General features: G+C 35.8%; 1 protein-coding gene and 1 pseudogene across 5 annotated transcripts in view; both read right to left on the reverse strand.

Moving 5' to 3' along the window:
• VPS13B (vacuolar protein sorting 13 homolog B) overlaps positions 1–20360 on the reverse strand; it is a gene marked incomplete at both ends in the record, with an annotated part of 598760 nt that overhangs the window by 518295 nt on the left and 60105 nt on the right. For 3 of the 4 annotated variants that reach the window (XM_084230016.1, XM_084230015.1, XM_084230017.1), the window contains 7 exons: positions 1735–1929; positions 6290–6459; positions 7969–8160; positions 16424–16511; positions 18360–18497; positions 18971–19093; positions 19514–19609. In XM_084230016.1, the coding sequence (XP_084086142.1) occupies positions 1735–1929; positions 6290–6459; positions 7969–8160; positions 16424–16511; positions 18360–18497; positions 18971–19093; positions 19514–19609 (1002 nt within the window). Of the gene's footprint in view, positions 1–1734; positions 1930–6289; positions 6460–7968; positions 8161–16402; positions 16512–18359; positions 18498–18970; positions 19094–19513; positions 19610–20360 lie in introns of all 4 variants that reach the window. The other variant, XM_084230014.1, reaches the window with a different exon arrangement.
• Positions 9390–10272, reverse strand: LOC311169149 (nucleophosmin-like; annotated as a pseudogene). The gene has a single exon. The product of its transcript is annotated as a nucleophosmin-like (transcript).

Below are 20360 nucleotides of genomic sequence, written 5' to 3' on the forward strand. Positions count from 1 at the left end.
GTAGTGTTATGATATTATAATAGAGAAATTAAATGTCTATTTCATGCTTAGCATTTTATACTCTAAGTAATTTTTCAATTAAATACCTAAATTTGTCCATATTGACTATGATGAAATAGTATTCCCATTTCATGTGATGAAATTTATTAATTGAGAGATCTGGTATTGATGTATGAAAATAAAATCTTAATACATCTTGCCAGTTTCTCTTCATTCAACTATGAAACGCATCCTTTGAATATGTAGATCATCAAGTAGCAACAAAACTGATCCCTGATCAGAGAAATGTTTACATACAGTGACATGCAGAAAACATCTAGTGGACTTTATATGCCCATATGAATAGCTCTCTACAACATAACTGTTTGGTGGAATTACCAGGAAACATGATGGCATATATTATGATACATGAAGCCATTTATTTAAATGCTAAAGATTGTTTACAGATATAAAACTATAACAAATTAACAGGATACATTTTTAAATTCCAGAAAGTAGATTTAGATGGTCAGGGTGTGGTTTGGGAGCCTGGTGGGACTAGTGTGATATCATGGTTAAGATTATGGAGAGCTGTGTGGAGATTCCTAAATCTGCTAAAGGTAGAGATTCCATATGATCCAGCAATTCCACTCCTAGGTATTTACCCAAAGGACACAGAAAAATTAATTCAAAAGGGCACCTGCACAGCTATGTTAATAATGGCATTATTTACAATAGGTAAGCTATGGAAACAACCCAAATGCCCAAAAATAGATGACCGGATCAAGAAGATGTGGTACACAGGCACAATGGAATATTACTCAGCTATCAAAAAAGATAAACTCATACAATTTGCAGCAACATGGATGGAGTTGGAAGAGGTCATGCTCAGCGAAATAAGCCAAAAAGAAAAAGAAAAATACCGGATGGTCTCATTCATAGCAGGTATTTAGAAAACCTAAATAAGGGACCATGTGGGTAGCTCCCAGACCGGCAGAGATCAAACCTGCATTGCAGAGGCTGTGGATAGCTTCACAGTGCTGTGCTCAACTGTCGGCATCACCAGGGAGGCCCTAACAAGTTTTTTAAAGTCTCTTCATAAAACACTATTTTACATAAATGTTCTCTTCAAAGGAATCATGAGTATTCTAAACCAACATTATAAATGGAGTCCTCTTTCACACTGTTTATAAATATCATCAATGATATATAAAACCTTCAAAAATTCTAATTATCATCATCTAACAAACATCAATCAATGAATCCTAAATAATAAAGGAACTATCCTTAAAATAAGTACACTTTTATTTTCATTTTAATTATACTGAAAAATATAGTTATATCTTATTTAAATTTCACTCATGGATAAAAATTCTGCAAAACTATAACTCAAAGAAAGATATAATTCTCACAAAGCCAACCAGATGCTAATAAACAAAATTCAGGGCATCCCTGGTGGCGCAGCGGTTAAGCGCTGGGTTGCGAAGCTGCCCGCAGCTTCTGCAGCGCTGGTTCAATCCCCGGCTGCACCCCGGCCACCTGAGGAGGGTCCCATATGGCGCACAGACCTCTCCTGCCACCCACTGCTCCCCTCAGCAGTGTACTTCGGTCCTTCTGCCTGCTCTGCTCCCTGCTCTGGTGAATTCTCTCACCCTCCCGCACTTCTGACTGTACTCAGTGCATGTATAAACAAACAAATAAATAAATAAATTAAACATGCCTCTATAAAAAATAAACAAAATTCATTTTACATACCTTAAGGTAGCAGTGTGCATAGCAATAATGCAGCAGATTATCAGAAGGTTGAGCAAGACTGCTAACCACGTGTACCAACTGTTCAGCATACATTGGCACGGAATGTTCCAGATTAATTTTATCCACCATTATCTGAACGGATGGCAAAGGCCGAAGAGACTGGAAATTTGTAGTATTCATGAAGTTGCTTGAATTCTAGAAAATAATAGTGTTCACTTTGTATTTCAGGAGTAGAACAGTGACTGATGTGCAATGCCCTCTAAATAAAAGCTTTTGACTGCCACATTTTACAATATCAAATCAATCTAGAATGATGCCTTTTTATAAGACTCTTACCATAACTATACACTAACACCTTCTATATAATTTTAAGTATATCTGAACTGCAAAGAACACATAATTTGCACATTATCACTGCTCATTTACCTAATTCCTTTGAGTTTTTCATTCAACTTGAATAGTGTCACTGCCTGTTTTACTATATTCAAGGTATTTTCTTAAGCTCAATCATTACAAAAAATGTTCTAGATAGCCTAGCCACCTTTTATCTTCTTTACCTTTATTCACGTTTAGATGACTAAGGGACTAGACTACTTCAGAGAGTTTGAAAGATAATAACAATATGCAGTTTGCAGAAAAATTTGTGACCTATATCACATCTACTAATAACACACATAAAAAAAAATAATACTCATAAAATTCTAAGAATCCCAAATAGGATTAGTATTTTAGTGTTACAGAACCTGTCTAAGCTTCCAAATAAATGGAGATAAGTTTCAATAATGACCAAGAGTATGAATCTGGTTAGCATGAAATTATTTGCCATCCTAGAAATAACTTAACACCTAAAACGACATGCCTGTAGTTTTCAATGATGAGCAATATGACCTTCCATCCAGAGGTATGTAAAAATATATGAGAAGAGGAGTTTTGTTTTGTCTTTCTTTATTATAATAATTCAGAAACAACACTATCACTTAGTATTGGCAATGGCAAATGATGGCAAATGCTATATACTTCCCCAGTCTAAAAATTAAAAATTCAATGATGCCATTGTTGTGAAACATTATGTGCATGACTGACTTAATTAAAATTACAGTCCTGCTTTTTTGACTATTAATAATAATCCTTTGAGCATTTTTTTTACTTTTCAAGTGCTTTATTTTGGATTACTGAAATATACAGTAAAACTCAAATTTAAGTGTAGGACTCAATGAATTTCTACATCTAGAAAAAGTTCCTATATCCCACTCTAAGCAACATCAAATCCGTATCAGAGGCAGTCAATATTATCACTTCAATTCATTACAGATTAGTTTTATCTGTTCTTGTACTTTTTATAAGTATAATTATGTTACAGGATGGTTGCTTTTACTCAACATAACATTTGTGAGAACAACCTATGTTGTTCATTCTTTGAGTTGACACTTATTATGAAGTGGCTCTCTTTATTTCTAATCCTGTTTGTTTTAAGCTCTACATTATTTAGTATTTAAACAGCCATACTATTTTTCTTTTAATTAGCATTGAAATGGTATATCTTTTTCCTTTCTTTTACTTATAAATTGTATCAGTTTTCAGTTCCAGAATTTCATGTGGTTATGTAACAGGAAAGGCAAAAGGGAGGTTCCAGGTTCCTGCCCCACCAAAGGATGAATGGTGCTGAGCAGGGGGAGGAGAAGCTGGAGAAGGAGACTAAAAAAGGGAGGAGGAAGGATACACAGCCTGGAGGAGACCTGAAGGAGAAACATGGAGCAGAGAGATATGTGAAGAAACTGCTCTTGCTTTCTGGTCCTGGACTGGTTGAAGCAGATGTGGGTGAGAGACCCTTGCTGAGGTTAACAATGGCAGCTTTGATTTTGATTTTGATTTTGATTTTGCACTTGCAACAGGGTGGTCCCCAGGAAAGGGGGAGGTTCCCTGCCCCACCCAAGGGAGGGTGGAGCTGAGCAGGAAGAGGAGAAGCTGCAGAAGAGACTGAGGAAGGAAGCAGGATGGAGCCAGGAGACCTGGAGGAGGCGCATGGAGCCTAGAGACACGTGAAGAAACTGCGCTTGTCTTTTGGTTGTGGACTGGGTGACACAGATGTGGGTGAGACCCATGGGGAGGGGACAATGGCAGCTTTTATCTTGATGTTGATTTTGCTCTTTTGCTTCCGGGCTTGTCTGGTTGTTTCTGACCCTTTTCTGTGGGTCCCCACAGGAAGATGCTTTAGACTTGTGGCAGGCTTTGGGGCCTTGTTCTGGGCCAATCCCATATGGATGGACTTTCACCCACGAGGGGACGGGTAACTTTGGGTGCTTCATTTAGAAACTAGACTCTTTGCCTTACCTGTATTGTTTCCTAGTTTTATTAAAGTTCCTTCCCATTAAAGTCTCCTATGTTTTCTGTTGATGCAGCGGATGGCAGAACCCATTTAGAATAGGCAGGTTTGCCGGGTTTGGGCTGCCCCTCTCCCTGTCCTATAACATACTTTTCCCTCCAGACTTGTCTGGAAGTTTCTGACCCTTTTCTATGGGCCACATTAGATTCATGGCAGGCTTTCGGGCCTTATTTTGAGCCAACCCTGTTTGGCTGCACATTTACCCACCAAGGGATTGGTAACATCAGGTACTTGATTTGAAAACTATATTCTTTGTCTTCTCTTGTTGCACACTAATTGTATTAAAGTTCCTTTCCATTAAAGGTCTTACGCACTAGAGTATGCTTTATCTTGATGCAGCAAATGGCAGAACCTATTTAGAACGGGCAGATTTGGGTGTTCTGAGGTGCCACTCTCCATGTCCTGTAACAGTTGACTTTTTATGAATTAAAGTTTCTTAATATCTTCTACCTTTTTATCTCTTTCTTGAACTTACTAATCAGTTACTTTAAAGTTCATGAGTAACAGTGACATATTTTCGTTTTCACTACTGAATTTTTTCCCAGATGATCTCTTTAACCAGCAACAGAATAATTCTGAGTGACTGACAAAGAGCAAATGAAGTTTTGAGACATAAAGCAATTGTCTAAGCGCAATTGTGTGATTCACTAGAAATAAATACTTTAGTCATTCAGATAACCAAAATATATTTCTCATAGATATTTGGTCTTCATCTACAGCCCCTGACTCATAATTCCCCTAAAAGCCTTGGAATTTCCTAAATGTTGACAGAATCAATAGTATCTCTTATTATGTTAATGAGGTGACTTCAGGGAAAACCTCCCAAGAATGCAGGTGGTTGTCAAGGGAACCAACCACATTATTAGAGGGAGGGGAAAGGGAATGGAAATTTGAGATTTATGAGCTAATCAATCATGCCTGTGCAAGGAAACCTTCATAAAAGCCCAAAAGAGAGGATTTCAGGGAGCACGTGGATTGGTGAACACAGAGGGAGTCTAGAGAAAGCATGAGAACTTCGCACCTTTCCCCCAAACCTTGCCCTATACATTTCTTCCATCTGACTGTTCCCAATGATGGAAGCTTATAGCATAAAACTGGAGAAGGAAGTTTTCACAAAGTCAAAAACCAGAGAAGGGAGTAGCGATGATTAGAGTCTTAAACTGGCTATGGAAGTTTCCAGGAATCTGGAATCCGGCAGAGGATTATCAGTCACAGAAGACCAACACAATCCAACCCCATGGCAATAAATTCAACAGTAATTTCATCAAAGAACATTATAAAAGAACACCCCTTGCTCTGGCAAAACACAAAGCTAGTCCTTTAAAACTGCCCTTCTGTGTAGTGCAGACATCTCTTGTTCCTTTTTCTCTTTTCCTTAATAAACTTGCTGTGTACTGATGAACAAGACTCTCTGCAGAAATCTTTCTCAAAAACCCCATGCACAGAACCCCATCATCTGAACCTCATTACTAAGTTTTAACCTTTGTAAAAAAAAAAAATCAGTGATCTGAAAAGTAAACTGGTTCAAGTTCTATGTACCATTCTAGCAATTTACTGAACCTGAGGTAGGTGTCCTCGGTACCTCTGGTTTACAGCCAAAAAATGAGAAGCACAGATAATGTGGGCCTGACTTGAGCACGTGAATTCTGATGAGGGAGTGGTGGGAACCTCCAATCTGTGGCCCATGTCTGAAGTAGAGGACAGTCTTAGAAGACTGAGTCTGATTCTGTCAGAATAGATACTATAACCGGGTAGATAGTGTCAGAATATAGTTGAATTCCCAGACAGACTACTGGGGTCAGAAAATTGCTTATTGGTACAGAGAAGCTTTCTAACACCCCAGGTGACAATTGGGTCCATGATACCAACACACACTAAGGTATCATAGCTAGTATATGATCTGACCTCAAGGCCTATGCTCTTCAACATCTCTCTACACAGCCTTAGCTTGGGGTTATTTTATTTAAATTAAAAAATATATATACATATAGGTATATATGTTGCTAAATAGCTTACTTCCAAGGAATTAACAATCATTTTTAACATTCCTTTAACTTCACCATGAATAACTATATAAACAATATTCTTTTCCTTGGACCATTCAAGGAAAAGAATGGTTAGATTGGATTAACAAAAAAATGAGAAAACAAGCAGCAAATCACAAGACAATACCTTTTCTCCCAAAATGACAGGAAGCAAATGATCTAGCAAGTTGAATTCAGCCATAAAAATCGTGCAGGTACATTTCAGGAGAGTAATACTTGTATGTCGCGTAGGAATATATTCTTCCAAAGAGGCTACTTCCTCGGGATTCAGTATTTTTTCACTCTCACTCTTAATATCTAAAATGAAAATTTAATGAAACATTAGTCTTAAATTATTTAAATAATTGAAAAATTACTTTGCTCCTGAATTGTAAGGTCAAATACTTTTTTTGTTCAGCAATGAAGCACTTGTAAAATAAAATGCTACCTTTGACAAATTATACAACTCTAGAACATAAATGCCTCTGCTATATAAAATTTATTGTTCTGATTTTTAAATATTTTTAGATTATTGTAGGAAATTCTAATCTCTTTCATTGAAAGAACAGTTTCAATTCATAAAAACACCGAGAAAATGTAAAACCAAGGCACAGACTGGGAGAAAATATTTCCTATAGATACATTGTTATATATATATCAATAAATATTTCCACAAAGGACTTGCACCCACAAGTATCCTAAAAATCAAATATTCAATAGGAAAATGGGCATAAAAAGCTTGAATAAGCAAAAGATAGTATATCCACATGACCAAAAATTCTATCAAAAGCTAGTTGTCATGGCCTCCCTGGTGGCACAAGGGGTTAAGCAACACACTATGAAGCGATCCGCAGCCTCTGCAGCATGAGTTCAATCCCTGGCCGGCCAGAGAGAAACCCACATGGTTAGGCAGACCTCTCCTGTCTCACCTGCTGCTCCCCTCAGTGGTGTATTTCAGTCGTTCTGCCTTTCTATTCCCCACTCTGTCTCTGGTGAATCCTCTCACCCCCTGCATCTCTGGCCTGTACCCCAGTTCTTGTATAAAAATAAATAAATCTTTAAAAAATAAAGGCATAGCCCCCCAAAAATCATATGACATTCTCCTTCCACCCTACTAGGCAGAATCTAGTCATATTGATATACTTGTACAGTATTTCTACCATAGAAATTTCTATTACTCTAAAAGAAGAGTGGCTATTGGGAAGAAAATTTAATTATCTCATTCACAATCATTAAACTCCTATTAAAGACAGAGAAATGGAATGTCAGGATGTTGACTAAATCTCCTAAGGTCAATAAGAAGTGTACTGAGAATTCAAACCAGTCTGACCCTTTAAGCCAAGTTCTTTACCATTCTGTGTACCATTATGATACTATTATGCCCTACTTTAGAGTGATTTATTGCATAAAAGAGGAGCAGTAATTTATGAAATTGTGATAACAATATCTTCATACTAAGTAGAAAAAATTAGTTTACTGCAAATTTTTTTTCACCCATAAGTCCTAAGTTTTTTATGCCTGTTTAGAGTCCTTTTTTCATGTCTGTTCTTTAGAATCCAGTTAGGTGAGAAAATGTTTGCATTTCATTAGCATACACTAAAGAGTCTCAAAAAGCCATATAAAAAACAAATACTGATCAATAAATTATTTCTGCAAATAACTTCCAAATCTTGACCTCTCCCATAACTCCCACCAACTAGATTATTCTTTACCAACTGAACACATGAAAGTCAGACAGGTAAAATATACTAGCAAAGTATAACAAATTGGGTTATATAATTATTCAAGCTGACTGGCAGGAGATTTAAATTTAAGCTAAAAACAAACCTGATTTTAGTCCATTATATGGTTCATATTCATGTTCCAAGGCACAAGCAATCATTTTCAAAATTCTATGTACTGCACTGCTATCCAAGCGAAAATCAAGAGGACCTATAACAAGGCTTTTGGTAGACTTCTCCTGAACTGTTCCCAAATCTTCACTCTTTCCTGAAGAAAAGTCTTGCAGATGTGCAGTACCTATAAAAAGTCAAGTTTTACATTAATACTGAAAACATCACCCATTTCTACCAAATATAACTATTTTTAATATTACTCTTTCTTCATCCTCCTTAGCTTAATATCTTAAAATCAATTCTTAAAGAGCTAGATACACAGAATCTTTATTTTTCTCCATGCAGATAAGACACTACCACCAAAAGCTACTGACTCAAAAATAAATGTTGCTGTTATCTATTTAATATTATTAGAAGTACTATAAAATAGAAATGGTCATTCTTAGAAACGTATTTTCTAAAATCTAGTTGGCTTCTATTCAATAATTCAATGTGTAATATAAAGGGAAGAAAAAAGGGACTGGGTGTCTTCTGGAATTTTACTAATATACCTTAGAAGTTTCAATGAAATTTAGATTGCTTAAAATTATACATTCAGAGGGTGTCATGAGAGTTCTACAATGACCATGGGAATGAGCAATAATTGAACTTTTTCCAGAATAAAATTAGTATAGCTATGCTCCATGATGCAGAATACAAGTTCCTCAATCCTTTTTCTGTCCATATACAGAAGATAAACCTAGAAGTCTGCTACAATAATCTTTGTGCTAACTATGTCTTTCTCCTTATCTAGTAAGTACACTCCTTTTACCTGCAATTTGGTTTTAAAATATAAATCCACTATGATAAATGACAGTCATTTATTCTTAATTCTTAAGTCATTTTGTCTATTCAAACAAATATAGGAAAAGTAAGGCTTTACAGCATTTTTTCCTTTAGAATCTACGAATGTCCAATAAAACACCAAAATTTTGTATTGATTCCTTCTAATAACTATTTCCAAAAAAATTTCCTTCCTTTCAAACAAAGGACTACAATTCTATCTTTAGTCCCAGTACTAAGGACAAAAAAATTTATTTTTCATATATTCTTTTTTTTTTACTTTATTAAAATACTGAGTTTATTTCACATGTATATTTTTGTCTCCCCACCATTTCCATTTGTCTGACCACCACTACCACTATGTCCTATCATAACATTCCATACATACTTAAAACCAAGTAAAGGGTGGAGTTCCATCTTTAAAAACTAAACAGGCATTTTGGACAACACATTCTTGGCAATGAAACCTGGACAACATTTATCAGACACGGTAGGGAAAGTTCTCACTCTGCCTTATAAAAAGGACAGCCAGATATCAACTGTTACAGAAATGAAATAAGACGGAAAATTTTAACAAACTGAACTATTTTCTTAAAGAGATTTCCTCCACTGCCAAAGATCTTGAATAGCCTCCTGATCAGTCAGCCGGAAGCAATTCTTCACATAATTGATGAACTTGGCTTCCACTTTGGGAAGAGAACCACCTTTTTCTATACTTGCTTGCATTTTTGCTTTAATGTCTTCTACAGAACTAGGTCCTTTTGGTGTTTTAGGAGTTTTTTCCTGTTTTTTAAAAGATTCTTGACCTTTTGATCTTGGTGTTGATGGTTTTGAGTCTTCCATTCTGGTTTGACTTTTGTGCATTTTTGGCTGGAGTATCTCATATAGATTTCTTTACAGGTGCCTTTTCTTCAGCTTCATCATCATCAAAATCATCATCATCATCATCTTCTTCATCGTCATCATCATCATCGTCATCATCATCATCTTCATCAGCAGCAAGTTTTACTTTTTTCTGTGGAACCTTGCTACCACCTCCAGGTGCAGAACGCTTCCCAGATATACTCAGGAGTTTCACGTCCTCCTCCTCTTCATCTTCTGATTCTGCATCTTCCTCCACAGCTACTAAGTGCAGTCCACTAATATGCACAGGCCCTAAACCACACTTCAACCGTAAGACCACAGGTGGTGTGATTTCAAAGCCCCCAAGGGAAACCATTGGCTGTACAGACATTTTTAAAGTTGCAAGTGTTACTTTAATCGGACTGCCTTCATAATTCATTGCTTCTGCTTCAACAATGTGTAGTTCATCCTTTGCACTTGCCCCTAAACTGACTGTTCTTAAAGATAACTGGTGCTCATTTTCATCATTATCCACTTTGAAGAGATAATCTTTGTTGGCCTTTAGTTCACAACCGAAAAGATAGTTCTGGGGCCTCAGAGGGCTCATGTCCATGTCCATCGAATCTTCCATGGGGTGGTGGCACGCACTTAGGTGGGAGAGAAAGCGGGCAGAGATAAATGACTACTGTTCCGAGGAACTGCTGCGCAGGACGAAATCACACCAGGGAAAAGCTATTTTTCATATATTCTTAACAAGATGCCCAAACACAGCCTTAAACATCACATCAAATAAAACATACAAATATGCATACATATATTTAATTATTCCAATACTGAGTCACATTAGAATAAACATATTAACATGCCATTCTCATAAAAAAAAAATAGGTAAACCACGCATTTCTTCAGTTACTTGTTAGACAAAAAGTGTTAACTTGAAAACAACAAGAAAAAAATCTTAATGGCAAATTACAGTACACAAAAGCAATGACAGTGCCCTGATTTGAGCCCTGCTGAGGCAGTTAAGTTGCCTGAACAAGTCATCCATTATAAGACAAGCATTCTTTGAGACATCAAATTGTCTCTAAAAGAAGAGAAACTTATAGGCCATATGTATTTTTTTCCTGAATAATGCTACTTGATTATAACACAGCTTCAATTTGGATGCCAGTGGCTTGTCTGAAATGTGAAAGTGTAGATGGTTTTTAGCTATATAAGTTCAACAAAATATTTTCTTGTGCCTACTTCAATGTTTGGTCACCTCATCCCCTGAAATGTTTCATTATTCTTAATAAAAATCAAGACAATAGGGGCCTCCCTGGTGGTGCAAGGGGTTAAGACACAACCTATGAAGCTATCTGCAGACACTACAGCACCAGTTTGATCCCCAGCCAGGGAAGTGACCCATATGGTGCAGCAGATCTCTCCTGACTCGCCCACTGCTCTCCTCTTCAGCAGTGTATTTTAGTCAATCTGCCTGTTCTGTTCCCCACTCTGTCTCTGGTGAATCCTCTCACTCCCCCACACCTCTGGCCTGTACCCCAGTTCTTATATGCATAAAAAAATAAAGCTTTAAAAAAATCAAGATAATATACAGCTCGGTTAATAAAAAGGAAGTACGTATCTATCTCTCCAGGACAGCTAAAGACAACAGAACTTAAACTACCCCATCCACCTTACTTTTATGTCTACAGATAGCAAATTATTCTTCTTCATATCTGAGAAAGAATATGCAAGCTGTCAAAACAACTCCACAAACCAATTGTGCTATCACATGTACAAAGAACCGTACTCCCATTAGTGAGAAATTATGTCCCAAGTTATATTCTATCACTAAAATTTCACCTGCTTCCTTCCCTCACTGGTTCTTATCAGTTTGTTTTAGCTTATACGTTAGAGGTCTAAATCTTTGTATAAAGCCCATAACTTTATTTTTTTTAAGATTTATTTATTCATGCATAGAATAACTGTGGTGTAGGTCAGAGGTGCAGGGGGTAAGAGGATTCACCAGAGACAGTGGGGAGCAGAACAGGTGAATCTACTGAAATATACTGCAAAGGGGAGCAGTGGGTAAGACAGGAGAGGTCTGCTTTGCCATATGTGGGTTAGCTTCCTAGCTGAGGATGGTACTGAGGCTGCAGCAGTGACAGCATGATAGCGCTGAATCTTAACCCCTACGCCAAGAAGGCCCAAAAGCTCATAACTTTAAAGAAAAAGTGTTTATCACTATCCCAGGAACTAGAAAACTAATCCATAAATAGAATAATGTAACTATTAGGTAACACCAACAATATCCCAAGATATCTAGATTCAAAAAGACAATTAACCATGAGGTTCTCTCTCATTCTTTTCCTCGATCCAATAAATGGATAGTTTAAATTTCATCTCTATGCTTCTAATGTCGCCCTATTGTGGATTACATTGTCAACTACCTAGTTTGAGTTCATAAAAACATTTGTAATAATTTCCTGAATAAAAAAACATTAGAAAGGTAGTTGTTATAATAAATATAAAAATTAGAGTAATAAGAAATATTTCAATTTAATGTTTAAAACAGAATGTTTTCAAGTATAACGAAAAACATTTTTCAGAAGAGCCTTAACATTAAGTAGTAGCACAGCAAACATAGCTGAATTTTTTTTTTAAGATTTATTTTTTATTTATACAAGAACGGGGTACAGGCCAGAGACACGGGAGGGTGAGAGGCTTGACCAGAGTCAGAGCAGAGAGCAGAACAGGCAGATGACCAAAATACACTGCTTGAGGGGAGCAGTGGGCGCGACAGTAGATGTCTGCCATGCCATGTGGGAATCTCCCTGGCCGGCCGGCAATCTAACCAGCACTGCAGAGGCTGCAGACAGCTTCACAGCACTGAGCTCAACCCACTGCGCCACCAGGGAGGGCCTGAATTATTTATTTATTGATACAAGCACTAGGTACAGTCAGAAGCAAGGGAGGGTGAGAGAACTCATCAGAGCCAGAGCGGGGAACAGAACAGGCTGGCTGACGAAACACACTGCTGAGAGGAGCAGCGGGTGGCAGGAGAGGTCTGTGCGCCATGTGAGATCCTCGCCCAGCGGCCGGGGATTGAACCGGCGCTACAGAAGTTGTGGGCAGCGCACAACTGCTGGGCCACCAGGGGAGGCCCCCTGAATTTTTATTTTTATGCTAATTTATAATGTGGGTAAAATACTACATCATTAATCAAAACAAAAATAACACACGTTCTTTTTCTTATGCATTAACTCATATTAATTAGACTTTCATGCTGAAAGTACTTAAAACACACCAAATCAAATTTACCTTCAAAATTTCAAAATTCAATATAAACTTTTTAAAATTAGTACTTTAACATGCATTTAGATACTTAGATAAAATTTAGGGCACTTTTTGATAATGTAGACTACAGAAATGAATTAAGTGTTGATTCATATCAAACCCAGAAATTAAAAGGAATTCTTAAAAGGAATTAAAATTAACCTATTGTGAAAATTCAAAAACTTTTCTTTGGTTAATAAATAATGAAAATCATACAAATTTCTTGTTTCAAGTAATCTAAGGAAGAAGAAAATCTGAACATAGTAGCTACACATGCAAGTATACAGTTAGGCAGGGTTTAAATCCCACATAGCTGGAGTATTAGCTTGCCCAAGTTACTTAATCAATATGATTAAGATTGTTTCCCTGTCTGTAAAATGGATATAGTATTGTCCACTTTATATAGTTATTATGAGTATTAAATTAGCTAATACATATAAAATACATGTAAAAGCACCTTCCATTTAAAACCATCCAATAAATACTACCTATTACTATTTTCAGTATTAGTGAAAATAGATTCACAGGGCCTCCCCGGTGGCGCAGCGGTTGAGCACTGGGTTGCAAAGCTGCCCGCAGCCTCTGCAGCACTGGTTCGATCCCAGGCTGCTCCCCGGCCACCAGAGGAGGGTCCCACATGGCGCTCAGACTTCTCCTGCCACCCACTGCTCCTCTCGGCAGTGTACTTCAGTCCTTCTGCCTGCTCTGCTCCCCGCTCTGGCTCTGGTGAATTCTCTCACCCTCCCACGCATCTGACTGTACCCAGTGCTTGTATAAATAAATAAATCTTTAAAAAAAAAAAAAGAAAATAGATTCACAATGAGAAAAAAAATGAACATAGCTACCTAAAAGTTGACAAGAAATAAAGGAATAAGTTATTGAGTGAATAAATAAATCAATTTTTAAAGTACACATTGACATTCACAAGTTAAATTAAATGTGGAATTTTACTATCTCAAAAGGAAAAAATCTATGTGTATAACTGAGGAAGTAAATCTGTTAAGTGGTAAACCAAAACCCAAAAAATTACCACAAACCTCAGAAGAGCAGTTTCCTAGTCTAGTGAAGGAGGAAGGATCAATGTGCTAGAAAAAGAACACACAGAACTGGACATTTAGCAGTGAACTTAATATATATACAGGTTGATTCTCAATGATACACATCTGAAATTTGTATAATGTTATTTTTTTTTAAACTTTTTTTTTTTAATAGAGGCATGTTTTTATTTATTTATTATATTTGTTTGTTTGTTTTGTTTATACATGCACTGGGTACAGTCAGAAGCGCGGGAGGGTGAGAGAATTCACCAGAGCCAGAGTGGGGAGCAGAGCACGCAGAGGGACTGAAGTACACTGCTGAGGGGAGCAGCGGGCGGCAGGAGAGGTCTGCGCACCATGTGGGATCCTCCTCCGGTGGCCGGGGAGCAGCCGGGGATCGAACCGGCGCCGCAGAGGCCGCAGGCAGCTTCGCAACCCAGCGCTCAACCGCTGCGCCACCGGGGAGGCCCTGAAATTTGTATAATGTTATAATGCAATTTTATTTCAACAAAAAATTCAACCACAACCATTTAAAAAAAAGGAACAAACACAAGTTCACACTATCCTAATTTTTGGCTTATGTGGAGAATACACAGGTGTTTACAATTGCTATTTGTACAAAATATATCCAGCTTTTCTATTTGTGTTATATAACATTTTGTTAAAAAAAAAATTAAGGACTAAGATAGCTATAATATTGCATTCTATTCACAGAAATGGAACATATCAAAGATTCAAATTAATCTACCAACTTTCATGTATATGCTACACACACATGCACGCACACACATCCACATCTTAGCAAATACAAATCATGTTTCTATTATTTTAAAATGTAGAAGAAGCATATGTACAAGTAACAAAATTCTCAGTGCTATAATTCCTTTACCTGAAACGCAACTCCTTCATACTCTACCTCCTCACAGACATAATTCCATAGTACATGCATAAGATATATTGAACATGCATATATAGCAACACCACTGTAACAATTTGCAAAGTTCTTAGAGCACAGACTGAAGAGTCCCATTTTCATATATCTAATTAGTTACTGAGCATATCTACCTCATTACTGACAGGTATATGAAAAACACATTTTTCTTCCAAAAACCTTCCTTTCCTGTCTCTCTTTTCCTTAGTGATTATCAATGTCCACTAACCAACTAAAACTAAAGTTTGGTTAACTATTTAAATTTTAAATAAACAACTGAAAGTCAGCGAGAATTTTAAGAACAAAATTCAACCAATATGACTGAAATATGCATTATAGGAGGGCAAGAGCAGAAGCAGAAAAACCAAAATGAAAATTATTCTTCTTCAGCAACTAATGGTAGAACAATTTCCCAAGAAGGGAGACTAAAAACAAGGAGAGATAGCAGGCAGAGGTGGTCATTGGGAAAGCAGTATTATCAATTTTAGACAGACTGAGTTTTGAGATGTCTGTGAGATATAAATGTGAAATTGCTGGGCCTTCCTGGTGGTACAAGGGATTAAATTTTAGCACTATGTAGAGGCAGCCACTGCAGCTTGAGTTCTAGTCCCAGCCAGGGAGCTAACCCATATGGCACAGCAGACCTCTCCTATCTCACTCGCTGCTCCCCTCAGCAGTGTATTTCAGTAGATCTAACTGTTCTGCTCCCCATTCTGTCTCTGGTGACTCACCCCCACCCCACAGCACCTCTGGAGCCTACACCCCAGTTCTTGTATGTATAATCAATCTTTCTTTAAAAAAAAAAAGTGAAATTGTCAAGTATTAATATTTCATTCTAAAACTTGATGAGTTTAGACTAAAAATACAAAAATAGGCACCAACAACACAGCAAAAGCACTTATATCCAAGGAAATAAATGAGATTCCTTCAGGAAAGAATTAAGAGAAAGAATTAACCAAGAAGTGATGTACTTCTATATTTTCACTGCATTCTCAATATAGAAAAAAAGAAATAAGCATGACAGCATATACTGACATGCACATAAAATAACAATTAAATTTCTGAAAATATATCTGACTGCTAACACAATAATAAAATAAAATAATAAAATATTGCATGTTCACAGTTCTTAGAAGAATTTATTTTTACCTTCCTGCCTAAAATAAGCCTTTTCAAATAAAAAAATTTATAAACCTTCAAAATGTATTTAATATAGAAAATGAAATGCTTATTTTTTTGACAATTTAATGTATCAAAATTTTAATAATTGGTACCTATTAGTACTAATTCTAGTTGATTATAAAAATATCTTTTCAATCAAATTCACAAAGAATTAAAAATGTCAGGCATATAAGAAAATTTCAATATGACATTAAAATTAAATCATTACATTTACCTGTTACATCTGTACATCCAGTCAAGGACTGATTGCTCCTGAAGCAGGCTTTGCTTCTGTTATATTAAGAAAAGCAAACACAGAGGAAAAAAACTAGTACCTTTGCTACTGGTGTTTTCCACTGTATATAGGTAATCCATGTAAAAAGCCCCAAACCTCTGCATTCCAGCTATCTCAGTGTACGTCTCCTGCCAACAAAGCAAAGCATACAGGACACAAGTTGTATAGAAGAGAATTTTGAGTTTAAAATTTGATAGGTCAAAAAGCAAACATATATACTTATACAGAATGTTAATCATCTGAAAAGATTACCAAAAAAGAGGTTATCCAAAGAAATCACATTTAAGGAAAGTAATGTTACCTCTACTATAGATTAAAGGACATCGATAATTCTAATAGACATTTTGACCACTTTATTTGACCAAAGTCTGGTTGATGAATACATAAAATGGAGTCCACAGTACACTCTTGACCTTTATTACCATCACAAACTAATAATGTGTACTTTCAAATATAGATAATCCTTAAATATTTCAGTACATTTATATGAATGTTAAAACACTGAAGATACACTAAAATGTTTAAAGTGTAAGTGATTATACAATTCAAAATTAAATTCTTTACCTTCAGCTAGAAAAGTAAATCTATATTAAAAAGTGTTAAAATGTAAATAATCCTATTGCACTAATCTTGAGGTAATGTTTTTGAATTTTAAAATTTCATAAAAAGTACATTAGTATATGGACTCAACAAAAACAAAGTAAACAATCCAGTCAAGAAATGGGCAGAAGAACTTAAAGGACATTTCTCCAAAGAGAAAATGCAAATGGCCAACAGGCATATGAAAAAATGTTTAACATCACTTGTAATCAGGGAAATGCAAATCAAAACCACACTGAGGTAACACCTTACCCAGTAAAAAGGGCACATATCAAAAAAACAAGCAACAACAAATGTTGGCGAGGATGTGGTGAAAAAGGAACTCTCCTACATTGCTGGTGGGAATGCAAACTGGTTCGACCACTATGGAAAGCTGTCTGGAGGTTCCTCAGTCTACTAAAAATGGAGCTACCATATGAATCCAGCAATACCACTACTAGGTATTTACCCAAAGGACACAAAAACAATGATTCAAAAGAACACCTGTACCCCTATGTTTATTGCAGCACTATTTACAATAAAGTAAAACCTGGAAACAACCCAAATTCCCCCAAATAGATGACTGGATCAAGAAGATGTGGTATATATACACAACAGAATATTATTCAGCAATCGAAAAAGATAAACTCATGCCATTCGCAGCAACATGGATGGAGCTGGAAGGGATCATGCTCAGTGAAATAAGCCAGAAGGAAAAAAGAAAGTATCAGATGGGTTTCACTTATAACAGGAATACAGGGGGACCAAGTAAGACATCAGTACAAAAAAATAACAACAGTACAAAACACAACAAAGCAAAAAAAAGACAATTACAAATCAGAGACATACTGAAAGGGAGGAGGCGGGAGAGGGATCAGAGGGAGTGAGGAGCACAGGGAACTGAGGTGATGGTGCACAGGTGCACAGGTGCACTGGAGAAGGAAATTCTATGCAGACTACACCTGAGGGGGTGGGGGGGAAGCAAATATTGTTTAAAAGTGAACAACAACGTAAAAAAATAAAAGTTTAAAATTTTTTAAAAGTACATTCACATAATCTTAAGTGAAAAATTAACAGTACTAAGACAAAAACATAGTAAAATGAATTTCCTCATCTCCATTAAAAACTGAAATTAAAAGGCAATTCTACATTTCCTATGAAACTATTTTAATAGTGAGAAATTGATTAACTGTGGAAACATACTATATAAAAACAGACCTTTTACATTCCTTAAACCTTTCTAGATGTAGAAACTGGGCAAAAATACTGTGATGCTTCAAAAAGCAGCTAGCATTTAAAATATATTATGTGAAAAAAATGATGACAATCACAATTATTGATATAATGTGTCCATCCAAATATAGCCTAAAATTTAGCTCCATTATTTATTCTCTGACCTTATGATGAGCTGCATCCAAGATAAATTCGGCACGAGTACCATTATTTTCTGGACTTCGGTAATCAAACAATGAATTTGTAAGGTATGTCAAACCTTTAATGCTCAAATTTTCACCACAAATGAAGAAACAGGCTTCCTAAAATTGAATGGAAATTTTTTCAACAGGAAGAAAAATCATTAGACTGTAAAGGAAATAAAACCTAAGTTTTACAACATCCATTCAGTAGTCAAAAGAAATCTCTATAACTCAAAGTCCTGTAAAAAGATAAGGAATGCTGTCCCCATTTTCATTACCTAATTTGGTAAAGAACATTTCAGCAATCCAAAAGAACCCCAAGTAGCTGCCATAAACAAGGAAAAGGAAACATTTATGAATTGGGAAGTATTTCAAACTATTATCCAGGTGTTAAGTGCTACCAGCATTTTTAATTCCCCTGAGCTCTATAATTTTGTATAAGGGCAAAAAGTAGTTTCTCCCTGAAGTCAAAGATATATATAGTCTAACAGATTTGGGGGTACAGCTATAGCCTTCAATAGCACTTCATTATCCCTACATTCTACCCAAAGAAAGGGGCAGAAAGGAGGAGAAAAAGGAAGATTTTGACTTACAGTTTCACTTCTATTCATATTCTCTTCAAAATCTTTAACACCCATAATTCCTTTAAGGCACATGGCTCTGCAACCTACAAAACCAATCTGGCAATCAAAGAAAGGTTCTCCCATCATGAGGGCCTATAAAAAAAAAGAAAACATGAGAAGTAAGAACTTGAATTTAATAAAAATACACAGAATTTTCTCATACAAATTTGAAATTGTTAAAACATCTTTAAGATTATGGCCTTTCCAAACTTAACTTACTTATCTTGATGACTAGCACATCATAAACATTAATCCACACACATATATGAGCATATACAAGTTAAATGAAAAAAATCAAAGAATTAATATTGATCAGAGTAAAATGTTTGTAAAATGAATAATGATTTCAACCAATATTGTTGCCCACTAAAATAGAAATATAAAAGTTTAAGTAAAAATATTTTAAACCTAATTATAAAATTATAAAAATTATAAAAATGCATTTATTAAATATTAAAACTTTAAGGACTGTTCAAGAGATTTAAAAACATATGTTTAATGTCAAAAGATTACCTCAACTGTAGTTCCTTCTTGTTCCCAACACAATACTTCTTTAGATTTTACTTTCTGGGGGCTGTAATAACTACTCTCAGCTTGCATTTCAGTGAGCTGAGAAACAATGTAAGAGTAATAACTCAAATTAGTATTAAATAGCAATGTCACTATTATGATGAATGATAGAAACAAGGCCAGTTTTAAGATGTGGGAAATTTATTAAGTAGGTAAACAGAGCAACAAAGATAGCTGTAATTGACCATCCATGCTTTAATGGCTGAATATGCTTGTTTAAGCTTAAACAGAAAATTATTTAACTTTTTTGCTTAATACTATTGCTTTAAAAGCAAAGCCGTGACACAACATTACCATAGTGATAACATGGTTCATATATTCTATCAACAATTTTCATATATTTTAACCTCAATTCATTTTATATTCACTTATATATTAAACCACAATGGAAATCATTTCCAAGATTTCTCCCTATTTGTAATCAAAAAGAAAGCTGTGAAAAAAAACACAAATAGATTCAACAAAAGTTTTTCTTGTTAAAACAAGAAAGCAGATTCTGGGTGTTTATATACAAAGTATGTGTCTTCCACATACACATACACTCTATGTCATAGACTAACACTCAGTCATGCAACAAACGCTCAGTGCCTCCTAGATGACAAGTACTAATCTAGATACCGACAAAGGAAAAACACATTACTGTTCCCCGAAAGCTTATCTATTATTTGTATGTATCAAAAAATTGTTAAGTTACTTTTAAAAGATTACTTTTAAAAGATCCAGGAATGGGTATCCTGGTTTAGATCATGTTACTGGAAAAGGACATTATGAAATTCAATTAAAATCTGGA

Source organism: Talpa europaea, assembly GCF_964194135.1.
Source record: "Talpa europaea genome assembly, chromosome: 3".
NCBI lineage: Eukaryota > Metazoa > Chordata > Mammalia > Eulipotyphla > Talpidae > Talpa > Talpa europaea.